The sequence below is a fragment of the Mirounga angustirostris genome, unplaced genomic scaffold (assembly GCF_029215605.1).
Source record: "Mirounga angustirostris isolate CCGP_5_RB_7025 unplaced genomic scaffold, mMirAng1.0.hap1 SCAF_15, whole genome shotgun sequence".
NCBI lineage: Eukaryota > Metazoa > Chordata > Mammalia > Carnivora > Phocidae > Mirounga > Mirounga angustirostris.
The window spans coordinates 92,843,225-92,860,406 of record NW_026991723.1 but is presented as its reverse complement, the minus strand read 5'-3'; the positions used below and the strand labels follow the sequence as shown (position 1 = coordinate 92,860,406).

At 66.4% G+C, this 17,182-nt stretch overlaps 1 protein-coding gene across 6 annotated transcripts; it reads right to left on the bottom strand.

The window, feature by feature from the left end:
- Positions 1 to 231: 231 nt before the first annotated feature.
- Positions 232 to 9,276, bottom strand: EGFL7 (EGF like domain multiple 7). Of its 6 annotated transcripts, none has more exons than XR_010407598.1 (10): positions 9,078 to 9,276; positions 7,464 to 7,554; positions 3,792 to 3,880; positions 3,418 to 3,534; positions 2,491 to 2,606; positions 2,310 to 2,405; positions 2,005 to 2,169; positions 1,234 to 1,697; positions 586 to 748; positions 232 to 497 (listed from the first exon to the last, which is right to left on the bottom strand). XR_010407598.1 is itself a non-coding variant. In XM_064579121.1 (10 exons), exons 3-10 carry the CDS (start codon positions 3,869 to 3,871, stop codon positions 475 to 477), a joined length of 825 nt encoding a protein of 274 aa, XP_064435191.1. In that variant the 5' UTR covers positions 3,872 to 3,913; positions 7,464 to 7,554; positions 9,078 to 9,271; the 3' UTR covers positions 232 to 474. The 6 variants fall into 6 exon arrangements, 2 of the variants coding, with proteins under 2 accessions (XP_064435191.1, XP_064435190.1); XR_010407597.1 differs by having other exon boundaries at positions 3,792 to 3,913; positions 9,078 to 9,274; XM_064579121.1 differs by having other exon boundaries at positions 1,234 to 1,298; positions 3,792 to 3,913; positions 9,078 to 9,271.
- Between the last annotated feature and the right edge of the window lie 7,906 nt (positions 9,277 to 17,182).

Genomic DNA, 17,182 nt, shown 5'->3' with positions numbered 1-17,182 from the left:
TGGCTGCTGGCCGGAGCTTATCACCGAGAGGCCAGACTCGCCGTCACAGAAACCACCGGCTCTAGCCCCTTGTGGAGAGGGAGGACCAAGAGCCCGTGTAGGAGGAGGGCCCAGTGTGGCTGAAGCCCTCCTCTGTGCCCCACGGCTGCCCCTCTGCCCTCCTGCCAGCCAGCAGGTGGCCCCCCCATCAGCCTCAGGATGCCCTCCAGAATCCACCAAGGACACAGCAGCGCCTGAACCTTCATTTTATTCTGACACGGAGCAGAGGTGCCCCCAACATGCTGCCCGGTGAGCAAGACCCTCGTACCTCCCCTGAGCCACGGCCCCCCTCACTGGTGCTGGCCGGGCTGGGGCTGGATCACACCCAGGGGGACCCCTCCTCCCGCCCCGCCTTGGCGCGAAGTCCCCCTCCGGCCCGACCTAGCGCAGTGGGCAAGGCTCCCAATAGCCAGGGCCAGGGGCCTGGGCCGCCTGTTACAGCTCCTTCTCGCAGGAACCTGCGGACGGACAAAGGGCTGAGGTCAGAGGCCGCGGCTCCCCACCACCTTCCTTCCCCCAGGTCCCAGGCTCCCGGGTGGCACTCACAGGACCCCAGCTGCTCCTCCAGGAGGGAGATCTGCTCGCTCAGAGAGTCGATGCGGTCCAGCTGCTGGAGGGAATGCGCCAGGAGGCTGCTGGGGTCCGGGAGCCCATGCTCCAGGGCCCTCGAGGCCAGGCTATGTAGCGGGGCCAGCACCAGCTGCAGCTTCTGTGGGCGGAAGGGACCCTCTCTGTTCCACAAGGCTTTCAGGGAACCCTGTGGCCTGTAAGGGCTCTGCAGGGCCCTGGACGTCCACCAGAGGGAGCATCTGTGCCAGGAGAGCCGGGGGGCACGGGCCAATGGACACCTCGTGACCGGCCCTGCAGTGGTCCCCAAAGCCTGGGGTCCCGGGTCAGAGGGGCTGGGGGGGAACCAGAGCTTCCAAGGGGTCCTCAGGCCAACGGCCCCATAGAAAGTCCGCAGGGACAAAGGTAGGTAGGGGTGGGCTGGACCTGGCTTCAGGCACTCTGCTGCCTGTGGGGGGCACGGCCAAGCTTGGCCCTCCTGTCCTGGGGCCCCCGGGCTTGCTAGCCCTGCCTGGGCTGTCAGTGCCCAGGAGGCCTCCTTCCTGGGGCCACCCCCACGGAACCCCACAACCACCCTGAGGGTCTGAGCTACACCACAGGAGACGATGGGCGGGGGGCAGGCCTCACCTGCTCCAGCACGTCCACCCTTGACCGAAGTCTCTGCACTTCCTCCTCGACTGCGCTGTCCACGCCTGGGGAGATCCCAGCCCTGATCAGGCAGGCCCCGCTCCACACCCCACACCCCAGGCCGGCTTCTCCCCACGCAGAGGCCTCTCGGCCTCGGCCAAGCGCGGGGCACAGCCGTGGAGACCGGGCTCAAGACCCACGCCCATTCTAGGCAGCGAGGCTGGCCTGAGGTCTGGCAGGCGGCCCGGCCACGTCAGCAGGCCCTGACCCGGCAGGTGCGCCCTGCCCCGCCCCTCGGCGCCAGGGTCCCCGCGGTGCTGAGCCGTCCAAGCCGAGGTCCACGTCGAGCTCTTGGTGCCAGGCTGCCGACAGCGCATTATTACTCACGGTACGAGTTTGAAGTGTCACAGCGCGTACCAAAAGTAATAATGTCCCGTCGTCAGCGGAGGTGTGGCGTCTCCTGGCTGTGGGGGCAGGGACACGGAGAGGACCCCGGGGCATGTCTTCCCCTCTCCCGGCTGAGATGAGCCCCCTCTCGGCAACCCTCCCCCACAATGCCCCCAAGGAAGCAGCGCCCATCTGTCCCCTGGGGAAGATCCCCACTTAGGCCCGGGTCAGGGAGATGGCCTGCAGCCCAGGGCGGGAGGCCTCCGGCAGCCCCCACTGCACCCAGCGCAGACGTGCAGGGTGATGCCCACCCCCTCCCCAGGCCCTGCCCGGCCCTCCTCCCAGGCATGGCAGCAAGGATGGGGGGGCATGTGGGAAGTTTACCTGTTGTGGGGTTCGGGGCTACCCTGGGGGCCCCTGTCTTGGGCAGGCAGAGCACACCATCTGCAGATGGGCTGTGCCCTTCCCAACACCAGCACCAGTAACTACCCGCGGTGTTGACGCAGTGCTGGGGACAGGTGCCCCCTCCAGCCCTGCACTCGTCCACGTCTGCAGAAAAAGGGGTGTCAGCTAGGAAGTGGCACCCACACTGAGCCCCCTCAACACCCGCCTGTTCATGGGCCACCCCCGACACCCAGCAAGGGGCCCAGAGGACCCTTCCCCTCCGGGAGGACGGGAGGCAGCCTCACCTGTCTGGCAGGTGTCACCCTGCCATCCTGCAGGGCAGTGACAGCGGCCTGGCTGGACACAGCTCCCTCCGTTCTGGCACGGTGGCTGGCATATTGCTGTTGAGGGGGAGGCCTGTCACAAACGGAGGGGGGTCCCCAGGGCCCTGCAGGGGGCAGCTGGGGAAGGCCCTGCACCTCTCACCTGCTCCACAGGCCCTGGGGAGCCCGTCGGTCCTCTTCCAGCCGGGGCAGCAGGCGTAGCGAGGCCTGGGGGCGGCGGGCCCAGGGCTGCGGCGGTAGGCAGTCCTGTAGACGGTCCTGTGGGGTGGGTAGGGCAGGGGGTCATCAGCAGTACGGGCCGGGCTCCCCAGTTCCTCACCCCACCTTCCCTCCCTGGGCACTGGGCCCCTGGACGCCAAGGGCGCTCCCTACCAGCCCTGCTCAAGCCATGGGCAGCCTCCGCGTCCTGGACTCCCGGCCCCTCCCCTGCGCAGGTGGGGAAGGGGCACTCACTAATGGGGCTTTACCGACCCCTCCTTGGCCTAGCGGCTTAGTGGAAGGGGCAGGGAACAGGGCCCCACCCCCTCCGCCCCCACCTTCTTGGCCAGCAGGGGGATATCCCACAGGAAGGTCTCCGAAAACCCCACAGACCACGAAATCTCTTTAAGCCACGTTTCCACAGCTGAGCGCCGGAGGAGACCACGCCCCTCATGCTGGCGGTCGGCTGGGCGCGGGGCGGCCTGGGGATGTGGCATTACAGTCGCCACCTGTGACCATCGGGGGCTGTCATGGGGGGAGGGGTGCCCACCGGAGCTCAGGGGCAGGTTCTGGCGAGGCAGGGATCATCTCAAATGGATAAGAACTTACAGCCAGCACCCCGAAAGCAGAGGGTAGCGGACAGGCTGGGCGAGCCCCGCAAAGATGAGGGTGGAGGAGCAGGACGGGATGACGTCTGAGATTACTACAGCCACATCCTGGGACCGAGACTGCCTGAGTCAAAACAGGCATCAGCCTCCGCCATCCATTTGGACGTGGGCCCGGGTTTCCCACCTTGGGGTGCATGGCCCTCCTGGGGCTCAGGGCTGATGTGTGGCAGGCGGGGGAGCTGCAGGGGGCAGGGGGCGCTCACCGGTAGGTGCTGCAGGCTCGGTGCCCGTCACAGGTGGTGAGGAAGGGTTGGTACACTCGCTGCACGAAAGACTCTGACTCGGGGCCCCTGGGAGCCCCGACGGCACACACCCTGCGGCTAAAGAGGTGGGGGCACCAGCAAGTCAGTCCCACAGCTCCCAGCCCAGAGCCCAGAGCCTTCCAGCCCTGGAGCCAAGGGAGCCAAGAATCTGGGGAAGGGGCTTCCCGGCGTCACCACAGGAAGGACCCTCAGCAAGAACTGCAAGGAAGAGCCATGCCCCCCACCCCCAGTCCTGGGGGTGGCCTGAGGGCTCCTGGCTGCCCACCCCCACCGCTGCAGCACCCAGAGCCCGAGTCCCCCACGCTCTGACTCACCCAGGCCGGAAGACGTGCTCAGTGCCACCCACTGCCAGCACCAGGAACCACACCAGCAGCAGCTCCCTGGAGGTGAACATGGCCCGTGTCTGCAGGGGGGATGGCCTTCTCCTCAGGGGGGCCTGAAGCACAAGGCACCCCCATAAGCCCCTCTGCAGATCCCTCCTTGAGCCCGTGCCTCTGGCAGAGCCCGGTCCCTGGCTCTGGGACACCTGCCCAGCTCAGCCGCTTTGCTAGGGCCTCCCACTGCAGCCTCGTGCCCGCAGGAGCCCCCAAGGGCCGTGGCAGCCGCCCCTTCCTCCCACCGCCTCACAAGGGAGGCCAGCCCTCTGGCCCACACAAACAGCCCAGAACCCCAGAAGGGCGAGGATGCAGCAGCTTGGTCTGGGTGAGCCTGAAGGCAGCCGCAGCTCCAGCAACGTTCACTTGGGAAGGTGGGGGCCCAGGGGAAGCCTCTGGACCAGTTCTCCCTCCCCTGGCTGGGTTTAGTGCCCTCGTGTCGTGGCAGGGTGGTCTCCCAGCCCAGTTCTGCCGACCGGGTGGTAGTGGGCCGAGCTGGAACCCAGCCCAGATGGCTTGGTCCTTCTGGCCTTCAGTGTCCTCATCTGCCAAATGGGGAGCCAGCCACGGGGGTGGCATGGGAGTCTATGAGGGGGTGCAGGAGCTCAGCATGAGGGGCCATATGGTCCTTCTCAGAGTGCGGCAGAGCCTGCGTGGGAGGGGGTCACCCTACCCTGGGGTCTGACTGGTCTGCTCCAGGGCTCCTGGGACCGGGTGGGGGGGAGGGGCCTGGAGCAGCCCTCCCCACCCCACATGCCAGTGGAGCCAAATGCCATCCCTCTCTTCTGGGGATGGACGCCAGGGACCCGGGAAAGCATTCCTGGGAATGTGGGAAAACCCAGCCCAGAATTAATGGTCCGCAACGTGCCGAGGGGCCTGTGAGGTGGGGGGAGGGGGAGGTGTCCACATGTGCGGCCAAGCATCTGGGGAGACGGGGCGCTCCAGGCACCGCACCCGAGGCCCCCAGGGGGCGGGGTTCCGCCCAGGTGGGCAGCCCCTGGCCCTGCAGGGCATCCAGCAGGAAGGACATGGAAGACAGCTGGACTTCCGTGTGGCAGGAGGTAGAATCAGGGTAGGGTCGCCCCCTTCTCTGGGACTCGGTTTTCTCAAAGACACCACTACGGTCTCAAAGGCCCCTCCTCCAGCTGACAGCTGGTCCCATCAAGAGTGACCCCCGTGAGCCGTGAGCCATTGCTGAGCCCTCAGGCCTGCCAAGCCCAACCCCCAGGGGAGAGTGATACCACGATGGGTCTACGCAGTCGGCTGGGAGTGGGGTCCTTGCTCTGGCCCACGGCCCCATGTGAGGCAGCTGGAGGAGAGTCCTCCCTGCACCCCCTGTTCACTGTGGTGGCCCAAGAAGGGAAGCCAAGGTGTTGGGACTTAGTTTGGTGGCAGGGGCATGTCCTGTGAGCCAGCTTGGGAAGAGGACCTCTGGGAGTGGACGCTGGGGGGTGCACACTATTAGGGGGCACTCCTGGGGGTCTAGGCAAGAATTGAAGGGATGGGAACAGGTGACACTGGGGAGCAGACCCTGGGAAGGCAGAGGTGGCCCCAGGGCCCGGGGGGCTGGGCAGAAGAACATGTGCTTGCTTGCACTCGGTGCCCCGTTGGGGGAGGCTCATCTCTTGCAGATGTGTAACTGTCCCCCCACCCCCACCCCGCCCCGCCAGGTATCCACCCCAGCACCTCCCCTACTCATTGACAGCGGTGTCAGAGGGGATCATGCTTTGAGAGAGGAGAGACTCAGTATTTTAAGCCAGGCTTTCTCCGGGGCCACCGGAGGCCCATGGCACTGCCCAGCCTGTGCTGGGCTGGCAGAGTCTCATTTCCCTTTGCAGCCCAGCTGGGGCGGGGGTGGCCGCAGCGCCTCAGGTCGATGAGCAGTACTGTCCCATCCTCCCCGAGGGTCAGCAGGAGCCCAGCCCACCACCTTCCCTCCCACCTGCCCGCGCTGCGTCCCCGCAGCGCCCACCCCGGAGGGCTGGGTCCGCAGAAGGAGGGGCCTGACTCGCCGCAAAGCGGCGGCCGGGGCTCCCCCCTTCCAGCGGGAGGGGTGGTCTGGACGTTAGGACCCTGGGAGGACGGAAAGGCGGGGTGACAGGACATTGGGGAAGCGTCCTCTCCGCCGCCGGCCCCAAGCCTCCCCTCCCCCTGCACGCCGATCTGTGGGGTGGGGGTGAGGATGGAGAGAGACACGGGGTCTGGGGCCTGCGAGGCCCTGAGCCGGGCCCTGGGGGACGCTCAGGGCCCGCACGCGGGTGAGGGGCTGCGGCGCCCCCGGCCCCGGCCCCCCGCGCGGCCTGGCTCGTCGCCTGTTACCGGTAGGGGGCGCCCTTTCCGAAGGCCGCTGGGCCCATTCTCCGGACCCGGCGCCGGATCCGGGCAGGGCTGGGGGTCGTGTCCCCGCGCGGCAGCCCCGGCGCCCCCGGCCCGCTCACCTCTCGGCTCCCCGCGGTCGCTCCGCGTCGCCCCCCAGCTCCGCGCGCGCCCAGGCCCCCGACCACCCCGCCCCCAGCGCGCGGCGAGCAGACCCCGCCCTCGGCGCTCCCCGCGCCCCCCGGCCCGGCGCTCGCTCCCTCCGCACTCACCGCCCGAGCCGGGCGCGCACGCGCCGCCGCCGCCGCCGCCACCGCGCGCCGAGGGGCCCCGGCCCCGCCCGCCGCCCCGCCCCGGCCCCGCCCCCGGCCCGCCCCGGGTGGGCTCGGAGCCCCCCGCCCGCCCCCATTGCGCAGACGGGGATACTGAGGCCCGCGGCGGACGGCGCCCCGCGGGCAGGGCAGCGAGTCAGCCGGAGCCCAGGACTCCAGACGCGCGCCCGCCTGAGCGCGCCGCCCCTCCCGAGCCCGCTCCGAGGCCCCGCCGCAGGACGCAGGGGACGCAGGACGGGCACGCGGGTCAGGTGCCCGGGGCCGCGCGGGGAGCCCGCTCTCGCCGGGGGGGCGGGGGGGACGGGGGGCGGGTTCTCGACCTCCCAGGCTGAGCACCAAACCCTGCGGATGGCCATCACCACGGGGTGGCCAGCTCACTAGGCACCAGGGGCTCTAGCTGACCACCACCTTGCGGTCGCCGTAGGGTGAACATAGTGACCCCCAAGGCTCGGGCACCCCGTATTTACACGAGATCACACAGAGCTGTGACGTGGCAGAGCCTGGCTGGATCCTAGGTGCCACCTGCCAACCAGTGTGCCCGCTTAGGGGCTCTGCGGGACTCCCACTGGGCACCCCCCTTCGTTCAGGACAGTCAGGACCACCCCTGGGTGTCCCGTGGGCCCCCAGGGAGTCCCTCTGGCCCTGTGGCCACCACCGGGGACTCCTGGGCTCCATTTCTGCATTTGTCACCAGGGCTAAAGCAGTCCCTCGTGGCAGCAGTCCCCACCAAGGGAGGTGGCGGGAACCAGGTGCAGGCACGCCCCACCCGGGGCCTCTAGTATTATTTCGGTCACGTCCACACCATGATTATCACGGCCCTCATCATGTGCGAGGTGCGGGGCCTGCCCCCCTCAGCGGAGCCTGGGCCGCGGTCACCTAAGTGCATGTGTGTGTAGAACGTTCCCAGGCCCAGCCGGACGCCCTGCTCGTGCCCAGAGCATCTGAAGCTTGCTGTGGGGCTCACCTGGAGAAGGGGGCTCTGTCATCCCCTGGACAGCGGTGGCCGCTGCTCTTCTGGCTGGTGGGGGCTCCCTGCACTTCTCTTGTGCCAGAGTCTGCAGGTCAGAGATGTAGTGTGGGTTAGCTCACCGCCTTGGTCACCCTGATGTCCAGGGGCTGGGAAGGGGGCCAGGCTCTGTGCCCCTGTGGGGCCTCAGCCTGCGCGTGGCCTAACAGGCCTCCACCCCCATGATGGCCGAAGCCAAATGGGTCTTTCCGTGTTCTGCCTGTGGCTCACACCCTCAGCCTGGAGGGAGAGACACACCTGCTTGGGTCCCAGGAGATGGGGATGGACAGACTGCTGGGCATGACGCTGAAAGTCTGCAAAGCCCAGGGTGCTGGCTAAGGGTCCTTTTTGGGGGAAGGGGAGGGCTTCTTGCAGAGCCAATGGCTGTGGGCTGTCAGGCTAGGGCCCACTTTGGTGCGTGGGAGCTAAAGGACAGGAGGGGACCCAGATGGCTGGACAGAAGCCCCCAGAATGAGAGGGCCCTGGAAGTCCCCAGCAGATGGTCTGAGGGCAGCTGGGGTGGCTGTGACTGGGACACCTGTAATCGTGAGAGCGGGGTCCTGCCACTGAAGGACTTCAGGTCCCCTGGCCCCCAAACCCGAGCAGGGCAGCCCTCCCTCAGACCCAGGCAGTGAAATTTAAGAGCCAGTCCTAGGCAAGACCTTCCTCACCCAGTCCCCTGCCCCCATCCTGTCCCTGAGCCTCTGAGCCCTGCAGCCTAGCTGGGTCTCTGGTCCTCACTCTGCTGCTAACCCCGGGCTGAGGCCTCATGTCTGCTTCTTCATCTGAGCCACGGGGCTCCCCAGACAGACCACTGCCGTGGCCGTGGCAACACAGGAGCTGTGGAAGCCGAAAAGGCCTCCATGTGGGCTGGGGGGTCTTTGGGTGGGGACTCGGGCACTCTGGGTGGGGGGGAGAGGGGGAGCAGGGGCTCTCCCAGGGTCCGAGGTGGGCTGTCCCTCTGCCTGAGGACCCCACCCATGCCCCCGAAGCCAGCCCAGCAGGAAGTGGGGGGCTCCCCTGGTCCCGTGTGCTGTGTGCCCAAGGAGCACGGCTCATCCTGGCTGCAGAGTTGGCTTTGGGCTTCCTCTGCATGAAGCCCCCTCTGCCTCCCCTCCAGACCCACATTGGGAGTGCTTGCCCACCCTTGGGGGATGGCCCTGGGACCCCCGGCTCTGAGAGGACAGCCGAGCCACCTTAGGGGCCCCTCCAGGATGGCAGAGACTGCCAGGAGGGTGTGTGGAGGGGAAGGCCACAGGTCGCATCCGGCTTCTCCTCTCAGGGGTCACAGTAGCTGCTGGGCCCCCCAGGGCTAAGTGTCCCTGTTGGGCAGGTCAGAGTCGGTCTAGACTGGGCCATCCGCAATGGGTGCCCTTGGCCAAGGGTCCCGAGTGTCCTCCATGCAGTGGGAATGGCACCATTAGGGAGAAGAACGAGATGGTGCCCGGAAAGCGGGGTGCAGAGTGGGCGCACCCAGGTGACACGTGCTGTGGTCCGAGGGTCGGTGGGAGCCAAGGGGGTGCCCGCCCTGCTCGGCCCGCTCCCTGCCCCCCAAGGCCACCCCTGCCATACCTGATACGGCCCGGGCCCAGGCTTGGCCACGGCCCCCATCGCGGCCTGCTCAGCCCAGAGGTGGATCCTCCCCGTCTCCGGCCGCCCCAAGGTGCCTCCGGAGGCCGCCTGCCTGGCCTGACCACTGGAGCTTCCAGCTGGGCTGTGTGGGACAGCCGGCTCAGGGCAGGGAGGCTCCTCCCGGGGCGAGGAAGGGCGGCTTTTTATGCTCCATCCCGTGTAAATCAGGATTGGGATGGGCCCTTCCCGGCCGGACTTCCTGTGTGTGTTCCTCGCTGATAACAGGGAGCTGTCAGCGAACAAACAGGAGGCCCAGGGATGGGTGGGGGCCATCAAGGGGGTGGCCTGGCCGAGCTGTGGGCAGGGGTGGGGGAGCGGTCCCCTGGGATTTCAGAGTCTAACTCCAAAGCAGCCAGAGACCAGGCACAGGCCCGGCTGGCGACCCTGGGACCTGCTGGTCTCAGCGTGTGACGGAGGACGTGGCACACTGGGAAGCCACCTGCTGGGCCCCTTGGCCATGTTACTGGAGCTCCACAGGAGGGACTGTTTGTTCTGTGACCCTGGACTCTCCCCCAGGGCAGGCACCTGCACCCCCAGATATGTATGCCCAGCGTGGGAATCTGGAGGGACCCCCCACCCTGGGAGGGGGCACCCAGCCAGAAGAGACCTGGGGATGGGCAAGGTAGGCTGGTGGTCAGAGAACAGCCTGCTGCATGCGTCCCTGGGGCCCAGAGTGGCTCGGGGGGAGGGGGTGCCAGGGAGGAGCGGTCGTCAGCCCAGAGACTAAGGCCTTCTCCAGGAAGGGGCTACCCCAGGGGGACATTGAGCCCCCTGTTCCTGGAAGTGCACCCGCAGGGGTTCTCTCCTGGGGGCAGGCAGAGCACGTCCTTGGGCCGTCTCTCCTCCCTCGGCCTCTAGCAGGCTGAGGGGTGCCAGGGCTGGGGTGGGAGATGGAGGAGTGCAGGGGCCTTTGGGTGGCCACAGGGGGTGCTTCCTTCATTTGGCCCTGTGGTTCGCCCCCAGCCCTTGGACTGACTCCCGGTTTCCTCATTTAGGCGGTGCTGGGGACCCACAGGCTGGGCATCAGTTGCTGTGATCGTGGGTAGGTGGGGACCCAAGGGGAGCCGGGCAGCTGCTGAGGATGCAGCCGGACCACACAGCTGGCCAAGGGTCCCTGATCAGGCAGGGCCACTCTAAACCATTGCTGGTTGTCCTGGGGGTTCGCGCCCTGCTCTGGGGTCAGCCCCTGCCCACCCACAGCCGGGAACACCCTCTGCTTGCCCTTACCTCCCTCCGGCCCACCCAGCTCGGTGTCCTGGCCAAGAGGGAGGAAGGAGGAGCAGCTTGGAAAATCCCCCAAAGGAATGCTGAGAGCAAGAAGGACCAGCCTCCTCCTCATCTCCATGGTTTGGGGAGGGTCTGCCGCGGGCACAGGGCTGGGGGACCTCGGGCACAGGAGCTCTGCCCCCTCTGCCCACCCCACCCAGACCCACACCCAGAGATGGCCTCCAAGCCCCTGCAGACATCAGGGCCGGCTGCAGCTAGCCTCTTTTGTGTACAGACGGGGAAACTGAGGCCCAGGAGAGGGAAAAGACTTGCCCCAGGTGAGCAGCGAGGCAGAGCAGGGCTGGAAGGAGTCAGGACCAAGACAGCTGCTTTCTTTTCTCAGAGAATGCCTCCCTCAGGGGGCAGCCCCCAGTCCTCAGACCTTCCCTGCCAGGGGGTGGGCTGACATGGGAGTAGCTAATGAGCCAAATATGTGGACGGTGAATGGCTCAGCCCCCCCTTTAAAGCTTGGGCGTGTTAGGGAACTTTCTGGAAAGATGCCCCAGAGCACAGAGGCGAGAAGGAAGAAAGCTGGTCTCCCCGGCCCCTGGGTGCCAGCCAGGGTGGGGCGCCAACTCCGCCTGCTGCCCAGCCTTGTGGGTCCCCCACGGATCTGCGCTTCCCTCCTGACCCGCTCTGCCCTGCCTCCAGCCCCTCCCCGAACTGAGATCAGAACCAATCCACGGAAAGCGGGCTTTGGATCAGGGCGCCAAGCGAGCAGCCTCGCCTGATTGTCACTTACACCCCGCGGGGCTCTCCACTCTCAGACCCCTAGAGCCTCAGGGCAGGTGCGGGAGGAGGGCTAGGCTCCTGCCCTAAACGGGGGCTCAGCTCCTCGGGGTCTGCCTGGGGGCAGGGTACAGGTGGAGGACAGAGATGGAAGCTGACACCTTCTTGGACTCCAGGAGGTCCTGGGGGCCTTGAGAGGGGTGAGGCGTACTTTCGGCCCCACAGGCCCACCCCGGGGTGCTGGATGGGTGGAAGGGGGCTCCACCTGGGGCAGGCCGGGACCACCCTCCCTCCCGCGAGAGGCAATGCCTCCTCCCACCTCCGATGGCCCCTGTTTAGGGTCCTGGATCACAGGGCCTGCCCGCGGGGAGTCATCTTTGGAAGGAGTCAGTGCTGCCTCTGACCTGGGCCTGCGTCCCCTGAGGGCAGGGTGGGCCCAGCAGTCCGCTGTCCACACCTGGGCAGCTCAGAGACCTGGGCCTAGCGCCTGGCCAGCTTCCGGCAGGGCGTCCAAGACTGGGGGAAACTGGTCCCAGGTTTGCTTTCTGTTGCTGGAGGCTCCGGGCCTCAGTTTCCCCATCCACCCCGTGGTCAGTAGGGCTGGATGGTTGCAGCTGCCTCCCGGCCTATCCGTGAATGGTCTGAAGTTGATTGGAAAGCAGTCTCGCTGCCTTACCTTCCCTGAGCGTGCTGGTCAGGCAGTGGGGCGCAGCAGAACTCCGCCAGGGCCTCTGTGGTCCTCCTGGGACCCCCTTGGGACCCCTCACCACTGACCTTCGGGTCTCTGCAGCCCCAGGAGAGGGTAGACCGGGCCCCCAGCAGAGGCCGGCGTAGGCATGTCAGGCGGCTTGAGGCAGAGGGGCACCGGGCGAGGAGGCCTGTGAGCTGGGCTGCAGGAAGGAGAGAGCAGAGCAACGAGCAGGGGAGAGATGGGGCTTCCTGTTTACCCTGGAGCAGCTGCTGGCCTCAGGATAGGGTGGCTCTGTCGGCCACGGCCGGGTCCGGCTTCTCGCCAGATGTGCTGAGCCTTCACCGAGGGATGCGCCTGGCCCGGTGACCTGTCCCCAGTGGGGGCTGGGTACCCCTGGGCCCCGTCAGCTGTCTACACCTGAGTTGGGTGGGGTCCCAAAGGAACCAGAGGTTTTCTAGGGAGCCTGGGGTCTTCACTGCCGGCTGCCCCCTGCTCGGTGTGCCTCCCGGAAGTGCCCATGCACCGCACTCACGAAATTACCTTCAGATAACACAACTGAGGCCCACAGGGGAACGTGCTCGTCCAGGATCAGCCAGTGGGAAATGGGAGCCCTGGATGGGGAGCCCAGGGGGGCCCGAGCAGCAGGAGACCCTGGGGGGAGGCCTGGTTCCTTCTGGCTGCCTCCCGCGCCCCACTTGCTGGGGACTGTCCATGCAGTCACGACAACCTTCCGGCTGCAGGTCCACCGCTGCTCAGGCCGGAGGCCCAGGACACCGCCTTTGCCCCATCTTTGGGTCCCCATGGGCTCGGCCTCCAGAACACGTCCCTCCTGCTGCTGTCCCATTCTGGTCTGGGCCACCATGCTTCCTGACCGGGGGGCCTCCTCCTCAGCCTGCGGGGCACCCCTGACCGCTCCCCAGTTCTTCGTGAAGGGCGACTTCGGGTCATGTGACTTCCCTCCCTAAGCACAACTGAGGGCTTCCCACGGCACTGGGGACCACGTCTGATCCCTCACACTCGGGGCCCTCCCTGAGCACCAGCTCCATGCAGCCCAGATGGACCGCATTTGCCTCGCTCACACGGGGACAGAGCTGGCCCCTAGCAGGGGTGCCAAGGGCTGGGACAGGCCCTGTGGGCCACCCGCCTCCACCCCGCCCAGAGGCGGCCTGCCCGTGTGCACTGCCGTGGAGATGTGCGTGGGGGTGAGCGTGCGTGGGAAACCGGCGCCCCTCCAGGAGATGCCCCCGTCCCAGCCCAGGCGCCCCAGCCTCCACTCCCACAGCTTTCAGTACACGGTGTTGCGCGGTGCCCCCGTGTGTCTGGCCTGTCCCACTCCACGGCGGGTCTGTGGACGCTCGGTGCCTCTGTGTAGTTGGCCGCGGCGGCTTGCCCGTCCGCTGGGCAGCCTGTGTTCACGGGGAGAGCAGAGCCGCACGCACACCGCTGGCTTTGGCTGTTACCAGCCGTGTTGCTGTGGACATTCTTGTGCCGGCCTTTTGGCATTTCTCCTGGGTGCCGATACCTGGGCCTGTCTCTGGGAGAATTGCTGGTCCCAGGAGACTCACGATGCCGGGGACTGCCCAGCAGAGCTCCAGGTCACCCCCCGAGTGCTGGGGGTTCCGGGGCCTCACGCCCTTGTTGGCACTTGCTACTGCCTAGGGTCTGATTTTAGCCATTCTGATGACTTTCAGGGGTATCGCTGTATTGTTCTCTCTTTAATGTAGGGAGAAAGACTCATTCTATAGACGAGACAGCTGGGTGGGGTGAGAGCCAGTCATGGGGCACGTGGGAGTCCCAAGGGCGCCAAGCTCCGGGCTTCAGCTCGGCTGAGCAGCCTGCTAGCTGCAGGCACAGTGAACGTCCCAGGGCGCTGAGTCTGGGCAGCGGAGAGAGAAGGGGCCACCCACTGGGGAATGAGCTTAGGGGGACCCCTGGGTCACTTCTGCTGTGAGTGTGCAGTGTGTCCCAGCTCCCAGGAGCCTCCATGAAGCGTTCACCTCCTCCGTGCTGGGGCTGTTGGCCAGGTTGGGGTCAAGGTGGGCACTGGATCCTGCTTGGAAGCTCCCAGGGTGGGCATTTGTGGTCGGGCCAACCCCAGCACCACCCCCCCACCACCGACCTGCTCAGCGCTGTGGCCGGGCCCTGGACGGTCACCTTTGGGGTCCCTAGCCCCAAAGCCCCAGTTTGTCCCAGTGCCAGCTTCGCCTGGAACCCAGGCTCCTCCGGGCCGTGGAGGCCGCCCCCACCCCCTTGGGGCTCCCTCCTTTGTGGGGCCTGAGGAAGGGGGACCTGCCCCCCCCGGCTCCCTGGACGGAAGCCCCACTCAGAGTCGGGCTGCAATTTGCCAAGCCTGGCGGATGGGGCGGCCATCAATGCGGAGGGGAAAAAACACTTTATCTCCTGGGACGGAAAGGGAAGCTCCTGAGAAGGGGGCAGGTTGACGGAGTGGGCCAGGGTCCAGCCCTGCCTGAGGGGGCCATCCTGTCCCGCCGCCCTGCCCACTTAGGGAGAGCGGGGAGCCAGGAGCTCTGAAGCTAACAGGAGAGACCACTGAGGCCTGTTGGCACCTTGCTGCGTACTTCTGCTTCCCCTGTGAGTGAGCCTGGGGCCAGGATCTGACCCCGTTTATGGAGGAGGAATGACCTTACAGGGCCACAGAGACTGTCACTGGCAGAGCCTGACCTCTAACCCAGGGCAGGGCAGGCTGGCCGTGGGGGACAGCCCCCCAGGCCGCCTGCTGGCACCCCATCTGTGACTGCCCATCATCCCAGGGCCAGTGGAGTCTGGAGCCGCTGACAGGGGCGTGGGAGTTCCCCTCCCTAGGAGCCCAAGTGACACCCTCGGGGTTGTTGTGGGCACCAGTGAAGTCAGGGGCATTAGGAGCCTGAAGGCTTCCTGGCCTCAGTTTCCCTATGTGTCAGATCAGGCCATGGAGGGTCTGGGAGCCCTGGGGTGGGTCCGGAGGCCTCTGAACCCCACCAAGTTGGGCAGTTTGTGCTGGGCCTTTCCTGGGGTGTGGGGAGGCGGGGTCTGAGCCTCCACCAGATGCCTAAGGGGCCTGTGACCCCAAGTGCAGAGCCCGGGGAAGGGGGCCCCAGGTGCCTCCGGCACCCCCAGTCCCCAACCTCAGCTCCAAAGTTGTTGCCTGTTAGTATCATTATTTTTCAATATCCTTAAAAACGTAAAGAGAGAAAGGAAAGGGGCCAGAAATCTCTGCTTCCTCTCAGCCAGGAAACAGGAAGTGAGTGTGCGGGCAGATTGGGAGCCAGGCCCCCAGAACAATGGAAACCCCCCCTACTCCAGGAAGGGGAACTGCGTCAGGAGGCCAGGGTGGGGGCCAGGCCTGACCTCTCCCCGGCTGTGCTCGGGCCCAGGCGTAAATTTAGTCTGGGTCTTTCCTGGTGAAACACTCACATGTCCCATTGCTGGGGGAAGGGGGCACAAGGCCTACCTTGGTCCCTGGGCGGCAAGGCTCCTGGGGTCTCAGGGTCCATGGGGCCTCCCTTGTGGGTACACTGAGATCCAGAGGGCAGGAGCCTGGCCCAGGGACCGTGTGGTGTGGGGAAGGAGCACCCCTGCCTGCCTGGTTAGGGCCGCAGATCCTCTCCAGCGAGGCCCACCTGTGCGGGGGACAGAGACCCCCACCAGGCCGGGATGCCAGCAGGAATGCCTCCCTCCATGCCCCTTTGCCTGCTGGGCACCCTGTCCCCACGTGCTGCCCTGCGCCTCCCTGTTAAGCGAAAGCACAGCTCCCAGAGGCAGCAGGGCAAAAGCAAGTGGGCACTGTGCCCGGCCTGGCTGGGCCCCACGGCTGCATGACCTCAGGCGGGGCTGCAGGGGGCCTGCAGTGGGGCTGTGAGTCCGCAGAGGCGGCTGCTGGCTTCTCCTCTCTAGCACCAGCAGCTTCATGGAGTAGGAGCTTGCCCAGCGCCCCGCACACCCGTTTCAACCATGCAAGGCAGTGACTCTTAGTCCAGTGTCAGCCCAGCGCCCACTGTCCCGGCCGCTTTCAGAGCATTTCCATTGCCTCAAAAGCACCCCCAACCTCTTAGCGGTCATCCCCCCACCCCTCGGGTCCCGTCCCCACCCCCAGCCTGAGGCCACCGCCCTTGTACTGTCTGTCTCTGGCTGTGTCTGTTCTGGAAGGTCGCACAAGTGGAATCCCATGCTGTGTGGCTGCCTTGGCGTCTGGCTCCTCTCACTCAGCCTGCTGTCTCCGAGGCTTGTGCACGCCGCAGCGCGTGTCCGTGCGTGTCCATGTCCACGCGTGTCCGTGTGTGTGTCCGTGAGCGTGCATGTCCACATGTGTCCATGCGAGTCCGTGCGTGTCTGTGTGTGTCCTTGGGTGTGCGTGTCCGTGTTCACGCGTGTCCATGCACGTCCACGTGTGTCCGTGCATGTCCGTGTCCGTGCGTGTCCGTGTGTGTCTGCCTCAGCCTGTGTATGGGGCCCCCAGTTGAGGGGCACTTGGGTGGTTTCTACCCTTTGGCTGTTGTGAACCCTGCTTCTGTGAACACTTGTGCAAATTTTCGCGTGGCCTCGTGTGTTCGTCTCCCTCAGAGATAGACCTGGCAGTGAGGTTGCCGTGTGGGGTGACAGCTCTGTGCTGACTGTTTGAGGAGCTGCCCCAAACTACCTCCCAAGCCAGTGGTTTCTGATCACGCCACCCCTGCCCAGCGCCAGGAAGGCTGGAGGGGCCACTCCGGTCCTGCCAGTACCCTGGGACGGAATAGGAAGGGCACGGGCGGATGTGGACCTTGTGGTCCCCTCTCGGCTGGCTCATAGCTGAACTGAGGCCCCAGGAGGCTCTCTGGGGATGTCACGCAGCCTGTGGGCTGTCCCCCCTCTGCAGACTTGGAGCCAGAGGTCAAATCTGGACCCCAAGGGAGCCTGTACCTCTCCTGGACGTCCTGCCCTGCAGAACGTCTCGCTGTCCCACCTCAGAGCCTGAGAAATGTCTCCAGCCTCGCTGCCCACTCTGCTCCCCAGTGCAGGAGCTGAGGCCAGGACCAGCAGGGCAGGGCCCCTCCACCAGCTTGGGGGCAGCTGGGGTCTGGTCTGTGGCTGCGTGTTCAGGATCCTTGGGTCCCGGGCAATCCTGGGCAAACCCCCATCCTCTCTAGGCCCAGTGTCCTTTGTCCATAATGATAATGATCAGCCGCCCTGTGGTAAATCTCAGGGTTCCTCCTCGGCCCCCACTGTGCCAGGAGTGGACTGGGGTTCAGAGAGGCAAGTGCCCCTCCAGGTCATCTGACCATGGTGGAGCTGGGTTTAGAATCCAGGCCACCCTGAGCCATGCACACAGCTGGCCCCTGCTCACTGTCTCCCCACCCTGTTCTAGGATTAGAGCAGTCCCTGG

Excerpts from the sequence above, each read along its gene's own strand:
- EGFL7 (XM_064579120.1), bottom strand. The coding sequence starts at position 9,116 with ATGGGGGCCGTGGCCAAGCCTGGGCCCGGGCCGTATCAG. Across the intron at positions 3,535-3,791 it reads GAGCACGTCTTCCGGCCTGG|CCGCAGGGTGTGTGCCGTCG; the intron begins GTGAGTCAGAGC and ends CCACCTCTTTAG. Across the intron at positions 1,299-2,004 it reads AGCCCCGAACCCCACAACAG|GCGTGGACAGCGCAGTCGAG; the intron begins GTAAACTTCCCA and ends GGATCTCCCCAG.